A 17,257-nucleotide genomic window follows, 5' to 3' on the forward strand; every position below is an offset into this window, starting at 1 on the left:
CAGATGAAGAAATACATACCCCCAACACTAGTTTCACAGAACAACCCATCAAGAGCTAATAAAATGTACAAAAAAACCAGCTCATATCAGAAAATGTTATTTTGATTTTACTTCACATTGTACTCAAAATTCCTTCTGGTAAGAAACACAGTGCGTTCATGTTTGTTTAGGGTACCTGACATGATAATTGTGTTTTGAGAGCTGAAGGTGGTCGTTAGAAACATGAAGAAAAACATTTCAGAATATAATTGCCTAGTTTGTTCATGTGTTTTGGGGACTCTGGTTCCATTGTAAACAATAAACGCAGCTTTGTTTTGTGTGTTTTGTACCTCAGGGGTCACCATATAATATCTAATAAAGTTACCATAAAAAGTTCCACTTCATTTCACTTGCTCGACTTTTTGTAACTGCAGATAAATAAAGAAGCCTTCAGTGAATGCAGTGTTTAGTCCTAATTTTGTAACCCTGAAAATCTGTTCAGTAAAGCTGAACGCTCAGCTTAATTAAAGTCAAGTTTATTTCATTGCACAAGATCTTTTTGGAACAGAGAGACATAAAACTGCACATAAAAGAAACAAACTCCTCGGCACAGCTGGATACTCTGTACCGTATGTAAGTAAGTTAAAAGATGCTTCTTTGTTTTCCTTTGTGTGTGCATGTGTGTGTGTGTGCATGTGTGTGTGTGCGTGTGTGTGTGCGTGTGTGTGTGTGTGTGTGTGTGTGTGTGTGTGTGTGTGTGCGTGTGTGTGTGTGTGTAGGATTTGGCGCAGTATGTTAACGAAGTCAAGAGGGACAACGAGACATTGCGAGAAATAGATCAGTACCAGAAATCCATTGAAAATCTGGTAGGGTACAGCTTTCTTTGAGATAATGACTGACAGCTTTTCAGAATGTCTTTCCTCCAGATAACCTTCATTTTTCTCGCCTGCAGAATCAGCGTCTGAGTAACTACGGGAGACCCAAAGTTGACGGGGAAGTACGGGTGGCCTCGGTGGACAAACGAGCCAAGCAGGACAGGTGAGATGCCGCGAATGGCTGGATGACTGCAGTCGAAATGGAATCAGGTGTTACGCTTGTTGTTTCAGACTAAACCTGTGAGATTTGTGCAAACTGAAGCCAGTGAAGTATTATTACTCAGTTAATACAAAGCACATGCTATGAGCATTTAGCTTATGCTGTTGTTCTTTAGGAGCTTAACAATAACATTGAACCAGTCATATAGATGAAACTGGGCTGGGCGTCTTTTTCCATTAGAGAGATTTTGTATTGTTAGCTACGCCTTGAAACTTAAATTTGCCTGTTAAAATAACAGCCAGCCTGAGAGTCTCTGCAAAGCCATTACAGGAACTGCAGAAGCCGGCTGCTTCCAAATGCACTACTTTACAAAAGTCTCGTGTCACCCCTCATTTCTTTATATTTTGCTTCCAAGGAGCCAGACTTTCTTTTGTCTTGAGTAATAGTTCTCCAGGCCTTGTCACTCAGTCCAGTCCTTGTACCTGAACATTTTCACAGGAATGTTTTTTTGCTTTATTTGTTAAACCACTTAACACTGACCTGCGAACAATTCAAGCATAAAAAGGGCACTTCACCCAAGAGATGAACCAGCGTTGTGTCAACACAAAGCAGACACCCTAGCAAAGAACCAGTTTTAAAAACATGGATTTTTTTCTGATTTCTTTAGTTGATACTGTGAATCAGTTGAGTCGGTCTGACAGACATGAAATAGTATTTCAGTGGCAACAAACTGACTCCCAAAGAGTTGTTAGCTAAAAAGGTGGCATACCTCAGCATGATGTGCAGCATGTCTTTAAAAATAGAGTGGTACCTGCACAAACTACTACCTACAGCACATGAACCGTATCTGAAAATCTTGCAAAAATCTAGAAAGTAAAGGCCTGACACCAGACCTGAAAGATATATCCGGTCCTTTGTCTCATCAGAAATGGTCTCAGTGAAAGGGTGGCTGTCAAGAAGCCATTCTTAAGGAGGAGAAACAGGGAGAAGAGGCTGAGATATGCCAGAATACACATATGTCTGTGAAGGTTCTCAGTCATCCAGGTCATCGTAGTCTAAGGAGCTTGGAAAGAAAAGCGTCTGGACTTCTTTAAGTTGCTTGAAGACGTTTCACCTCTCATCCGAGAAGCTTCTTCAGTTCTAATTCACCTGTTTTCACACCTTGGCTCATGTGATTAGGTAGAAGATCATCAAAGAGAGTTCAGTCTGTGTTGAAGAATAAAGGTGGTCATACCAAATATTGACCTTCAAGCTTGTTAGAATCATAAAAATCACTTTTTGCTTTAAATACTGAATTTGACATAACTCCTCGGTGTGAATAACATGAACTATTAAGTAAGATGTGCTTGAATTTACTGGAACATTTTTGGATTGCAGGCACATCTTCCTGTTTGACGCTGCGGTCATTGTTTGTAAGCGGCGAGGAGACAACTACGAGATGAAAGAAGTGATCGACTTGCACCTCTTCAAAGTCACCAACAATCCCACGTCGGACAAAGAGAACCGAAAGGTCTGTGCACACACAGACACGAACAGCCAATAAATATGTCTAAGATGCATTTACTGAATTTGTATCATTATTAAATAGTAAACAATCGTGCTTTAGCTTTAGCTTCTTACTTTAGCTTTGCTGTTGGTGTGAGTGTGTTCACACACACACTGGCATGTCACGTGTAGCTGACAGCAGACAGGTGTAGTGAATCGATATTAATCGAGTTGATGACAAACGTTATGTTACTGCAGGTGTAATAAAAGCTTCCCATGTGTTACACCAAACAAAACAAGAGAGAGAGAGGCCAATAGGGAAATCATTAGAGCTTTCAAATCTTGTCAACTTGCTTGACCACAGCGTGCGCTTAAATGAAAAACTACCGCAAACATATGAAGGAGAACCACTGGTATCGTAGGTGTGAAAATGCCTCCAAACCACAAACCCCTTAATGTTACCTCGCTATGTGAGCTCTCCCACTAACACATGGTGCATTGCTGCTTAGCAAACACAGAATACAGAACTGACGAATAGATCGGCCCCCTTGTGTCAGAGACTGTATCAAGCTTTGTGAGTCTGGACTGAACCAGTATCTGATCCAAATATTGAATTGGTAAATCACTAGCAATGAGCTGAACCTGGATCTATATGGGCATCTGCTGCAGGCGCAACACAGTCACAAAGTGCAGAAATTACAGCTCGTAAAGCAGTGTGGCTCTAATGATTTCAAGAAATCTGAATAAGAAAAGCTTTCACAGAGTGGAAAGCTGAAGGGCCCATAAAGAGCTGATGTGGGATCCTAGTCTAGCTGTCACAGGGCAAGAGGCAGGGTGCACACTGGACAGGTCACCACTCTGTCACAGGGCTAACGCAGAGAGCGAGGCAGCTGCATGCTCACATGCACAACCTTGCACTGTTTCCTGTTAAAAGGGTGTTTTTCCTTCCCACTGTCACCAAGTACCTGCTCACAGGGGGTCATCTGATTATTGTAGGTTCTTTACCTTACAAAATAAAGTGTCTTGAGGCAACTGCTGAACTAAATTGAATGAATAGTGTTGGATGAAGGCACAGAGCGAACGTGCAAACTTCACACAGAAAGGCTCCAGCCAGTGGATTCAAACCCAGGCCCTTCTTGGGCATCAGCCATACTTTTCTAAAATCTTTGAACAATAATAATAAAAGTATGTGGTTATAAATAGGGACAAGAGGTAAACGTGATTTTAAATGAGGTTTTTGCAGAGCCAAAATAACACCGGGCTGTTTTGTTGCCGACATTCGGATTTGTCATGTCTCAATAAAACACAGGTAACTGAGAATCTTTGTACGCATGACTCTATACTACATAATGTTAATTAATACTATTAGATGTTAGGTGTACTTATGTTTGACAGGCGTTCAGTGTAAGAAAGAGCTGGCTGTTGAATGACCTCCAGCAGTGTTTAATGGTATTTGAGAAGCAGTTCAATATCAGGTCAGGGAACTGGGAAAGTGAACAAATACATAGAAGAACTGTGCATCACATCACATATACCAATCACTCAGGAGTAATACAGTAAACACAATGGTGCATCAATATTGAGAAGATGTGTTCAGATTTTATTATGTAAAGACATGAGGAATTTTATAATGTTGTAGAACATGGCCAGGCGAGGACCCCCCCACACTGCTCATGAATAAGTCTCTCAGGTGAATTCAGCTAGCATGTACCTGCCAAGGAACATGCTTTTCTACTTTCAGGAAAGATATTGGCATTTCTCAGTCCTTTTTTTCTTTTTGTTTTATCTTTCTTTGGTTCCAAAAGAAGTAACTCTATTCCACTTTTGGCAAGGCCACAGTGGTGATGTTGTACCACAGACACGCGGAAACATTAGCCACAATTCAATCAAGCTGTCAAAAATGAACCAACGCTGGCATTTTATGTCTCTACCAGCCGCACAGGGTTTATTCCTCACAGCTGCACAAAAACAAGCGTGTTAAGCGCTTTAAAAACTGGTTGATTAGGCTGGAGACTGACTTGTGGAAGAAAATGTCAGTCAACTTCTTTGACCTGACACATCACAGCTGACAGAGAAGTATGATTGTGACTAAGTCCCGTTGAAGCCGCACTGATCCGCTTCATTAACTGAATAAGAAAATATGCCCTGAACATTTAGCTTTTAATTTTATGGCGTGTTATCATCTTTCAGAAAGCAATAACCCACTTTAAGCTGTGAGTTACAGTGATTTTATAACAGCTAAAAAGAGCTTTAGATGACATTTAATTTCACCCAGGGCTCCGTGCCATCGAGTCTGTCCTAGCTCGACTTCATTCTACATTGTGGCTTTTCTGCTGCTGTAATAGACGATGTGAAAAAGTAATAAAATAATAACAAAACTTGCTTATTATTGTGCTGTAAAACAAAACAGAACAAAACAACAATCTGATATAACAACCAGTCAGCTATAATGGAGGCAAGTCTTGCACTGTTGAGCCCATTATCGCCTCTTTACGACTGAGTCAGCAAAGCTCCGAAACCGCGTTGGACTCCTGACAAACCAATTAACAGCGCTAGTTCTGCATAATGAGGCGCCATAACAATTTATCAGTTAAATGCGAGTTCACGAAATTGACTCAACTTGCTTCTTCACAGCTATTTTCTAACCACCTGTAACAGCAACCTCTCCGCCCCGGTGCTGCCGTCTGTGCCGCGAGTCCCTGAATGTGCTGCTTAAATAGGTTCTGTGCAAAAAATCTTTCCAGCTCGCGACATAAACAATGAAATAATCAGCTGCAAAGAATCTTTCTTAAATAATTTGGTGCACGCTTATTCCAGCACATGTTTTACATTGTCTTGTTCATTTGCAAGGATCACACTGACACAGTGTCGGACTACAACAGTCTGCCTCCTCCCAGATGGTGTTATCATTAAACCTCGCTTTGGGCCTGACTACACACAAACACACGGTGAATACTAAATGCCAAGTGGGGGAAATATTGCCAATCATAATGAGGAATGATATCTAAGGCGTTCCAAGAAACAGTGATTTGGGTAATAATGATGCTGTAAATAGCAGACATTAGGAAGCTTAGACCCATATGGGTTTATATGGTTATATTTTATGAAACTTACAGCCAACTCTGTGTCATTTACCTCTGACTTGATGGATATAAAGCAGTTTGTTTGATTACATATTTATGTTTGAGATGATGGAGGTGACAGTGGTGTCTGAGGGAAGTGGCAATAAGAACCTCCATCAAACCAGCGGCATTTATGTGCAAGTCATCTGGAGGTAAAAGAGTCTTAAACTCCTTTAACTCATAAGCCAAATGCAAACAACAATAAGAAAACTTTTGCCAAATTACCGTCATTGTGTGAAAGCCAACTTCTCAATGCTATAGCCTACGGTTTTGTAGCAAATAATCAAAGCTCAAATAATTACATGCAGGGCGTCACAAATATTCACAACAACTGTCGCCTCAAGGTGCTTTATATTGTAAGGTAAAGACCATCGATAATACAGAGAAAACCCCAACAACTTGACCACCCCCTGTGAGCAAGTGCTGGGCGACAGTGGAAAGGAAAAACTCCCTTTTAACAGGAAGAAACCTCAAGCTAAACCAGGATCAGGGAGTGACCTGTTGGGGGTGGGAAGGACAAAAGATGATCAGGAGGGGGAGCTGGGGTTCAGGAGGCAGCACGGAACTAAAGGGTCGGTTATTTGATCCCTGGCTACGACTAACTGCATCGCTTCCAGTAGATCCAACACGTGTGAATCTTAGACAGAGCACATAAAAAGGCTCTGTGATTGGATTTGTAGCCACAATTTCTTGAGTGCTCAGCTAAAATCAAAAAGTGCTACATTAATACCAGACTAGTACAGAGTTCAAATTAGGCTGGATTATATCTCAAAAAGGTAAATGCTAATGCTACTGCTAATGACGCTTAGCATCTTCTGAGTGTGTAAACAGCTAGTTGTAAGGAAAGATTACTGCTTTACTGTCAACATTACTGTTGGACAATATTCCCTCAATATTGTATCAAGATGTTTTTAATGAAATTTGCAATACTGCAATTTTTGATAATACAGAAGGTTTTTGTAGTTGCTCCCTTTCTAGATGCTAAATTGTTGTGAGGCTGGGATGCAGCTCTCACTCTCAGACATGTTTGGGCTTGTTTCGTTGTATAAACATGTGAGTGGCTATATCATTAATATCACAGTGTTACATCTTTTTGTCACATAAAAATGCCCAAAACACTGTCAAATAATACAGTATATTGCTTTTCGCAAAAAAATTGCCTATTACATGTTTAATTATAAGTCAGTGTGTTGTAGCTGGCACTTTGCTAATTATCATAGGTGTTTCTGTCTTTAATGGAGTGTTTCCGGGAGTACGGGGGAAAAAATAAAGAGTGAATTTTGAATATGTTTCATGAGTATCGAGTAGATCTACTCATGTATTAATGTAGCAATGACTTTTGAGTACTCATGGGTCTGAACTCCACCACCAGTTAGTCTCTAGCATTTTATAATCTTTCTGAAATACCACAGTTCACTCTCGACATTGATTCACATGACAAAGATATAAGCATGGGTCAAAATAATTGATATTTTGGCAAGATCCACAAAGAAATATTTGACATTATAAGCCTTGGTGTGTAATCCTTTTGAATGCCAAGCAAAAGCATAGGAACTGACAGAAAGACAGACAAGCACCTCCTGCTTCTCTTTACAAATTGGTAGCTAGATGATATCTTTGCTGAGTGCAAGTGTTGGTGTCCACTGGGAATGCTTCTGTAGAGCGCTGCTTTCCTTTTCTCTTTTCATTCAATAGAGAAGATGAGCCGCTGTGCTTCGCTGACAGCGCTGTGAGTTTGGCTTGTTTTGAGCTTTCAGAACTGAGTGCTACAAGTTCAAAACCACAACTGCGAGTCATAAAAAGTGCATCTCTCGAGCACCTGTCTTGTAATGTTGTCTAAAAAAACCCCAGATGCCTGTGTTGACACAGAGGCTAATGGACTAATATTTAGCCTTTGAAGTGGATAATGGTAACAGATTACAGGCCTGTTCACTACTTGGGTCTGTGCATGCAGTCTGATGCCTAGCAGTTATATGGCACAGCCACCTCGCACTCATTTTCTCCTTCACGCTCTGCCTCGATGTTTTGTCTCTTTCTGTCATTTCTTCTGCCCTCCAACCCTTCAGCCTTTGTGTTTGCTCTCCCTGGGGCATCCCTCTTTCATTTTGCATCTCTTTGTCTCCATCTGTCTCCCTGCATCCTGTCTCATTCGGCTCTCTCCCGCTCTGTTCGTCTTTCTCCGAAACCCTCCGTTTTTTTATTTGGCATTGTTGCACCTTGTGAGTCAAGTGTTTTTCTTTTTCTCTGTTGCAGTGGTCCTACGGATTCTACCTCACTCATAACCAGGGCCAGAGCGGCTTTGAGTTCTTTTTCAAGACCAAAGACCTGAAAAAGAAGTGGTTGGAACAGTTCAGCATGGCCATGTGAGTGAGCAGCTGCGTCACAACAATGTCAGGACATCAAAATGCCGAGCGCTTTTAGTCCTGTTATTCAAGTTAGGCCACTTGATTTATGAGGAACTTTGTCTCCATCTCCATTTATGAGGAACTTGACACCGTGACACAAAGATGAACAGACGATAGTGTGCGCTAACACGAAACTTTATACTCAGAAAGCTTAACTTGGATGCGTTTCATTAAAACATCAGGTGTCAACCGCATCAACCACCCTTCACCCTGAAATGCATTCATATTTACCCAAAGTGGCAAACTGGTTCCAAGAAAGTCAAACTAGTGCTTCACTTGTAGAGCCAAGAAAGAAGACGCAACCAGCTGTATTCTCTGACTCACAATTAGATAATATACTAGGAAGGGCAGTATTACATTATTACATGAAGAAGCAGACTTTATTTTCATATGGAGTCTTATCCCATCACACAGTACACACAGTTACTTTCATATTTCATTATAATCATTGAAATGCAGCCACACAAGGACACTAGCTGCTGCATACTTCAGTCTAAGTGAAGATGGTTAGGGAGGACTGTGAAGCCCACGTGAAACACGAGTTACAGTAATCTGTATGTAGACCTCTGCATCATTAGTGTAAAAAATGAACAATACATTTAAAATAATAAATTGCACAAAGTGTCAGATATAGCAAAAATTATTAAAACTTACAATTAAAACCCACATGTGCAAATTAATATTTAATTTAATTTAATTTTTTTAGTTTGTCAGAAGGTTAAATAAACAGTTGACATTTAAAAAACAAAGAATTTTATGACATTTACAGTATTTCGTGATTCAGACTTTAAAGTGGGTGTAATAAAATCTCCAATTGGCTGATTCAGATTTTTTGCAGCTTCTCAGATGTAAGATACAGGACTGGATGGATTCAGAGATGTTATGTTTAAAATTCAAATGCTGTTAAACAATAATACCAAGATTGTTAGTAGAAGATGTGATTCGGGGCCGACACAAGAATATCAGATGCAGAGGTGCCGAAAGTACAGATAGCTCTGTACTTAAGTAGAAGTACAGATGCTACTATTGGAAAATACTCCACTAAAATTTGAAGTGCTGATTCAACTTCTTTACTCAAGTAAAAGTGAAAACTTTGAGTATTTTCTCTGCAATCAAAGTAAGAAAGTAAAAAGTAGCTCTTTCGAGGACATTTATACCTGATGTGTTTGTGCAAGGCTAACTGAACCTTGTGGTATATTGATGTAATAATAAATAATATTAGTAGATACATTTCAATTCTAATAAATGTACTCGGCTTGAATCAGTTAAGTAGAAAATGAACAGAGAAAAGGAAAGAAAGTCAAAAATAGCTCTATTTTCTGTTGTGTACTTGCATGTCTTTATCTGTAAACAGGAAAATGAGTAAATCTGGTGATTCATACACAAACAGGATTGCCAGTCATGTGTTACTGTTTAGGCTCAAATCCATTTAATAATGACTCCCCTCAATGTCAAAGCAAAAGTAACGAGCCCGTTTTGAAAATGTAAGGAGTAGAAGTACAGTTATTTGCTTCAAAATGTAGGGAGTGAAAGTAAAAGTACAGACACCTGATCATTCTCCTGAAGTACAATAATGAAGTATTTGTACTTTGTTACTTCCCACCTCTGCTGAGATGGAGTAAAAGTTGAAATCTGTAATTATTCCAATTATTATTCCAATCTGTTATAAAAACTTTTTTTTAAATCACTGAGGTTGTTGTGATTGTTTTGATCGTCAGAACAGCAAAATTAGGCGGTGCCACTGCTGTTAGGTAGATGGGAGACTGCATATAGGAGAGGAGCTGGTGAAGACAGGTAGTTATTGTTATATATTATGACGTGTCTGTCACATAAGTATGATGACAATCTACAGTGACAACTTCACACACTGACTCTTGGCCAAGAACCCCGTCTCAGCATACTTAAACACAAGCAGAACCCCTGCACAGTGATGTGCCTTTTTAGGGCCGATTTTCATTGTGTGAAAGAATAAAATAGAAAAATCCTGCAGAAATCTTCTTGGTATCACTTGACCTTTACTGTTTTATCTGACTTTTCCTTTTTTGTTGCATTTGGGACTCCAGTTGAACTCTGTTGGAGTCACTGCACGCTGACAAACGATGCTAAAAGGGCCTACCCAGTGCCTTACAATGTGAAACCTGCAGGTCCTGACCAAGCATGAGTGATAGTCCTGCACAATGATGCGATAATGCACAGTGTAACAGCACGGGGCTCAAACATGAAATAAAGCTGTGATTCTGTTAATCAGGATTATTGTAATTTTATTTGTCGAGACCAAGAGGTGCACCAGAATCCCTCTTTCAAAACGGAGAAAGAAAAACACTGAGGGCAGAGGCTTAGACAGGGAAGTATTACAGTGCAGGACAGTGTTATATTTAGTGAAGTTTTGGGCACCAACACTGATGAAATGAATATGACATCTACAGAGCCACAGAGGAGATTATACAGATGTTTTCACACACTAACTGGTTTTCCTCCAGCTGAGTAAACATGTGTAAATATATTACATAAATATACGAAGTATTTGATCAGTGTTAGTGGTGCTGACTTTATGTGAGTATTTATCTGCCAAATCAGACATGCGGCGCTACCTGCTGTGGTGACCCCTTGTGAATAAGTGAGCAGCTGAAAGTGGCTTTAAAGTGTAAAAGACCAACACCCCCTCAGAAGTGTGGAGGGCCACGAGTGCCAAAATGAATTAACTAAATACATAATTAAATATAATTAAATATGTAATTAATTAATTAATTAATTAATATAGTAATTAATAGTAGCAGAGATGACAAAAGTACAGACATTTTCCTCTGTAGGACAGATGCCAACAACTTATGGACACCTGAGTCCTGTTGTTGTGCCAATAAAACAAACAAAGAAAAAATCCTGCCCATGTTAACTCCTGACTATGGCGCATGGTTTTGCCTCTTTTATCTCTTTTTATGCGACATGCTCTGGTGAGTAATACACGAACAGGATTTCCTTTCATGTGTTACTAAATGCTCATAGTGACGTGAAATAATAACTCCCCTCAAACACGTCATGGCCATTGATCAAAGACCACTGATCAATGGCCATGAGTACCATGTCAGTCACAGCATTGTAAGATGGTGAAAGACGTACCCTTAGGCCCCCTCCTCAATTCAGAGGTGGTCTTTCCCTTTTCACATAAATAGCCTCGTTGACTCCGTGCTCAAGCCAGTGTTCCTCCCTGTCCAGGATGTGTACATCCTTATCACTGAAAGAGTGTCCACTGGTCTGTAGGTGTAAATCACCTTTTGGGAATTACTTACCTGGATGACTGAGCATGCATCAAGACATTTAAATAATAATATATGTATTTATCTCTAATTAATTATTGACAGATTTTAATTTTTTTTGATTTTTTTTTTTAAATTTACTTCATTTTGGCACTCTTGGCCCTTCATACAGAAGCAGTATCAGTTTTATTATCATTAAATAAACATTAGTGTCATTAAATCTGTGGATTACTACATTTTCCTGTAGATCGATGGCATAGGGCAGCTGTTATTGTATTAGTTTGTTGTTACACTTCTCACTGTAGTGAGTTGACAACAGTCTGCTTCTCCTGCAGGCTCTGCCTCAATTAAAACATAAAAATAAAAAAAAAACAGACAACAATAGGACAAAATCTGTGAAATAACATCTTCAAGAAGGTATCAGGAAGTGAGGATCAAAAACATGAAGTGATGTGAAACTGAGAAAACTGGAGCTTTGGTTGATTAATATTTGGGGCTCAGCTAACGAGCTATGAGACTTGAGAGGCGTTGCCAAACAGCGACGCGCTCCCACGGCGATGCTTAATAGATGATCTGTGAACAGTTGTTTTCTTACTCGCTGCCTTTGTGTCCAAACCACCCAGAATTTACTGCTTGACTAAGATTTAGCAGCCACGAGAGGTGGTCACACCGTGTATGTACCGAAGCAGGGAAATGAAAATTCAACATAAACCTTTGCTTGAACAGCACACAGTAAGGGCTCTATCCTTGAAGATAAATTCAAATGAAGTCACACTGTGAGTTTATAAGTCTTTAAAATCGAGGCTCAATTTCAAGTCAGGTTTACGCTGCACAATGTTGCACTGGATAGCTTTACAAGCTTCGAATCGAAGAAAAAATGAAGCTGTGCAAATGTTTTTACAATGACACAGTTACAAATTTCATCTATTTTAAATTCTGTATTTTTCAAGCAGACCTCCTTCTTCTGGTACACAATTTCTAGCCAGTGACAGTGTTGACCTCAAAGCTGATGTCTTGGTTGACCCGGGTACAGAAGAGAAGACAGCACTGAAATTCCCCTTTCTGCTATTTTATTCGGTCTCAGCCCTGTTTGTCCTGTTTTCCACTGAGCATGTTGTAGCCCATTACCTTAGTCTGAGATTAAGCACTTGTACATAAAAACCTAAATTCTTATGTAAACACTTATGCCGAAAACAAAGAGATGACCTCTGGAAGATAAATATATGGACAAAGCTGAGACATGTCTTTCTTTTCTTGTTTCCTTTTTGCTTTCCTCCGTACTCCCACCCATGCAACCATGTCCCAAGGGGCCGAGAACACCTCCCGTGTTCACTCCTAGTAGACCTTGGCTGTGTGCTTGCAATTCTCTCCTTCCCACTTCAAAGAAGCGTGTCAGGGAAATGTTGCTGTAGCCATGGAGGAGTTTGTTGGCTGCAATTATAAGTGGGGGAAAAAATGTACTTTTTTGTTCTTTGAAACATTTTCATCAAAGAGCGCAGCTGATTGGAAAGTGTAACAAATAGGGGAGCAAGCAAGAATTAATTTTCATTCACTAATTGACTGAAGAGTGGTCATTGTATATTATAGTTTGATTTTTGCTAATCAGGTACATCCATAACTTGTAGGCTTAGAGTTAAACAAAAGTTTGTTGTGCAGTACTGTGCAAAAGTCTTGAGCTACCCCTCTTTTTTTAATTCCATGGAGTCGCACTTCTTTATTATTATTTTTTTAAATTGTGATTCCAGACACCTCAGCAAATAATCAATTTTAATGGTATCTTTAGCACTTTGTAACTAGCCTCCTACACGTAACTTGTTCCCATTTTTTTGTTGAATCTATGAAAAATGCCAAAGATTACACAGTTTGACAGGAATAAAACGGTAATTTTGTAACAACAAGCTAATTCCCAAAGAGCTATTAGCCAAAGACTTGCATCTCTGCATGGTGTGCAGTCTACCCTCAAAAAAGTTGAGGAAATTAGACAAGTGGAGAACAAAAAATTAGAGATAGAGGTCTTCCACTTCAGTAGCAAACAGTATCTAAAGAAACAGATAAATAATGTTTAGAAATGTGGAAAAAAACTGAAGTAGGCTGCGCTATGCCAAATTTGGTAAGAACATGACTGAAAATCTTTTGCAAAAGATCTTAATTTGAAACTTTTGGTTCAAACTATTGAATGTATGGAGGAGGTCAGTAGTGAGGTACAATAGTTAGTATCTAGAACAATCTGTAGCAATCTGGTGGACGCTCTGTCATGGGTTGAGGCTGTATTCAGGCAGTGGCGCTGGAGGTCTTTCAAAATTGATAGAATTTTGAACTCAGTATTTTCAGATTTTGATCCACCAATACAATACAATGACATCTGGAGAGCCTCTGATTGGCAGTGGCTCAGTTTTTCAGCATAGCAATGATCCCAAACACACTGCCAATACAGTAAAAACATACCAAGATAGAAAAAACCCACATAATTGGACACTATCAGCCTTTATACATGTTCGTCCTGACCCAGGGTAACATTTATAAAGAAAACAGAATGGGTTTAGGATTGAGCCCTGGGGGACTCCACGTATGAAGGGGTGCAGATGAGGTTGTTAATATGAATTCTAAGTAAGTGCAATGTATGATGAAAACCAGTGATGCCATCTCATTTCTGTAATCTGTTAGTAAGAACGGAATGATCAGTGGTGTCAAAAGCTGCAGTTTAGCATTACATTAGTGCCCGATGTGCCTGGTTTATACGGAGTAAATTGAGATGTCTGTGAATCTAGTATTTATCGTGCATTGTATCTCTTTTAGATCCAACATTCGGCCAGAGAATGCGACCAACAACCACCATGAATTTCGTATGCACACCTTTGAAAGAATCACCTCCTGCAATTCTTGCCACATGCTGCTTAGGTAAGAGATTGCTATCCCACACACACACACACACACACACACACACACACACACACTGTACAAGCAGAACAAAATCTGCTTTGAGGCTATTGGCAGACATAAAGACCGAGGCGCTGTGGACCCTTTCCCTTCAGACAACTGTCAGGATTCCTTTGAAAGACCTCGGCTCTTCCTGTTCCTCTCCAGTGTACCCTAACAATCTATTCGTCACTTTGCCTTTGCCCCTCTTCTTCTCTGCACATGTGCCTTGGCTACACAAAGTTCCTTTTGAATTCACTGAATGGTATCGGCACCCAAAGGACCGCGGCTCATGGTCTCTCTCACAGTGGGAACGACTGAGTGGTCTCACCTTCCACAGACGGTGAAGAAAAATGTCTGTCACACTTCAGCACTTCTTCAAGGCAATGGATGTGGAACGGGGACAAGATTATTGCACTGTGAATATACAGAGCCATGCAGCAGATTCACCAACAGAATAATAAAAATGTCTGAAGTGTATCTTTTCTTTTTTAGGACGCTGGACTGCATCTTTTATCATACCTCAAGTTTTTCCTCTAATAGTTATTCTTCCTTTAGAGTATTGTGTTACGGCTATTGTTCCAGAGCTCTTCATTTATCTCTAGCTGTGTGTATGCATTTGAATGGAGTCACTGAGAAGTCACGTTTATCCTGTGACTGTAAGATTATTTTCTAAAACTTTAAAGTATTTCTTAAACAAGACTGGGATCTACTTTACCTTGTGTAGGGGAGAGTGTGGGTAATTGTAACACACCAAATTCCTCAAAGCAGAAAGAAGCCAGAGTGATTACACTTATTCTGCACATGCTCATTTGCATTCTGTGTCTGCCTGTGGAAGATACAGAGATTACTTTGGCAGAAATTCTCAGGGCCGAAACAAAATTTTGATTTAAGAAAGTCCATTTTTGGATCGACAGCATTTCTCTTCTGCTGCCTAATGTTTAGATGATTGTGAATTTAACCTTGCATCAATTTTATCTGTAGGTTAACGTGAGAGCAGGGGAGCTATTGTAACACTCTGGCTTCTTTCTGCGACAGACAAAGCGTGATCTCCTCGTGTTTTAATGCTTTACATCTCAGATGTCCCTGGACTGGGACCATGGTGTACCTGTTATTATTGTAGCTGCCACCATTTGTCAAAGGCTGTCACCTTTAGTGAAAAGGCCACCAAACACTAATTTGATTCAAGTGGGTTTGGTGTTAAAAGAGTTGAAATAATGTTGGTGTTTGCTGAGTTGCTCTTATTTGCTCTCCAAATACAAAGTTGCTTTTAAATTTCTCTTTGGTCCAGTGATGAGGATAAGAAGGCTTATTGTATTTCAGAATTTAATTTAAATGTTACTCGCAGAGCTCAAGGTTGTTTATTTTTGTCTTACGCTTGTCGCTGATGTTTCTTCAGGTAGAAGGAGGGCTTAAGAGGTTACATTCGCTTTCCTGCTTCGCTCTCCAAATAAGAAAATAAGTCTTTGCTTTCATCTCGTTATGTTTTTTAGAGTTGTCCTTCCATCCTATTCCCATAAACAGTGTGCAGCAGAAACACAGTGAAAAACGTTAGCTTGGACTCAAGCTTAAGGATAAGCACACTTGATTTTAATGATTAAAGGTCAAAGGTCAGGGTGGCCATGAAAATTCTACACCGTGTTTTAGGAACTTGTAAAAAGATAAAATGATACTTTACATCTAAAATGGTCACGAGGAGACCGTGATCATGGTTGGTTGAATGCTGAAGTATCATAGAGCTTAGTAGCTTCTTTGTAGCAACATTTACATTCAAGGCCTTGTCTACTGTTAATGCTTCGTGTCAGATCAACCATGTGACCACACACATAAGATCAGCGACTGTTTTATCTGTATATCTCGATGTCCCTCTGGTGGCTTAGCCATCTGCTGAGCAATTGGCATCCTCAATCCATGGACGCTTAAAATAGGTGAGGAAGAAGTTAGTAATTGTAACAAATTTGAAACAATCTGCCCTTCAACTAAACTGGCAACTCCCCCCCAATTGTTTATGAGGCATTTCACTCAACACCCCAAATGTCACAAGTCATGTCGGTGCAAATGGAAGTAAGGTGATCGCCATAGTCCTCAGGGTTACACTATCAAGCTGCCATAAATGTCAAACTTCGCAGCACCCCTAAATGAAATGGAAAGGCAGTGCTGCAGCGTCAGTCAGTATAAATTATTTGCACAGGTCGCTTTGCAAACTATACAAACTGACAGAAAAAAAGGCAGCGAACTTTTCCACATGACACTGAATCCTTTGACCGCCTGCAAACACGCAGCTCCGATTATTTTGTTCCTCCACAGGCATTACTGCCCCTGTTTGTGACTGCCATGTATTCTTATGATGAACTTTCCTGTGTCTGCAGGGGCGTCTTTTACCAGGGCTACTGGTGCTCCAAGTGTGGTCTAGGTGCCCATAAAGAATGCCTGGGCCGTTTCGGCTGCTGTGGAAAAACAGGTAAGTTTATTGCACGACCCCAGATCGAGTCTGCAAAACTTCTGCACCACGCGACTCACAGCTGCACGTCACCGAGTGAAATGTTTTTAAGAGGAGACAGTAAATCTAATTGCACGAATAGCACTGCACCTTTATGGCCGCATTAACACGATGACAGATGACGCAAAGTGGCGCATAAAACCTGATGTACGAGTGTCTTGTGACAACTTATGGGCATGGGTGGGATTTGTTGCGGTGCGATTTGAAAAAAGAAAGCGCTGCACTGTGGCATTCTAAACAGGACGAGGGTTTGTTACTTTGCACGTGTCCTTGCGCCTCTGCACCAAGGTCATCCACGTATTCGATCGCTACTGCAGTCGCTCATTCTGAAGCTCACTGTGTGTCATTGCACATATTCCCCAAACCTAATAGTAGTTTTACTGAGGAGTTTAAGAAACTCCTGACTTTGTTATTATGCCCCTGTTGTGTATCTGTCACTCAGCTCCCTGTGCAGAAGCGCTGACAGCTCTGAGAGACATGGAGGGAAAACTTCAGACATGTGGAATCAAACAAAGGCCTTCAGAAACCCAACATGTTGTCCTTTGCGTGCGTGAGTGAGTG

General features: G+C 40.2%; 1 protein-coding gene across 3 annotated transcripts in view; it reads left to right on the forward strand.

The window, feature by feature from the left end:
• The window catches only part of vav3a (vav guanine nucleotide exchange factor 3a), a 91,678-nt gene that overhangs the window by 54,302 nt on the left and 20,119 nt on the right, over positions 1–17,257 (forward strand). For all 3 annotated transcript variants that reach the window (XM_085467743.1, XM_085467744.1, XM_085467745.1), the window contains exons 12-17: positions 759–845; positions 932–1,017; positions 2,392–2,524; positions 7,875–7,984; positions 14,077–14,178; positions 16,566–16,657. In XM_085467743.1, coding sequence (XP_085323869.1) covers positions 759–845; positions 932–1,017; positions 2,392–2,524; positions 7,875–7,984; positions 14,077–14,178; positions 16,566–16,657 — 610 coding nt within the window. The remainder of the gene's footprint in view (positions 1–758; positions 846–931; positions 1,018–2,391; positions 2,525–7,874; positions 7,985–14,076; positions 14,179–16,565; positions 16,658–17,257) is intronic.

The sequence above is a fragment of the Copadichromis virginalis genome, linkage group LG9, assembly GCF_057382275.1.
Source record: "Copadichromis virginalis isolate Kocher_CV1m ecotype Utaka linkage group LG9, C_Virginalis_male_GT1.1, whole genome shotgun sequence".
Lineage (NCBI taxonomy): Eukaryota > Metazoa > Chordata > Actinopteri > Cichliformes > Cichlidae > Copadichromis > Copadichromis virginalis.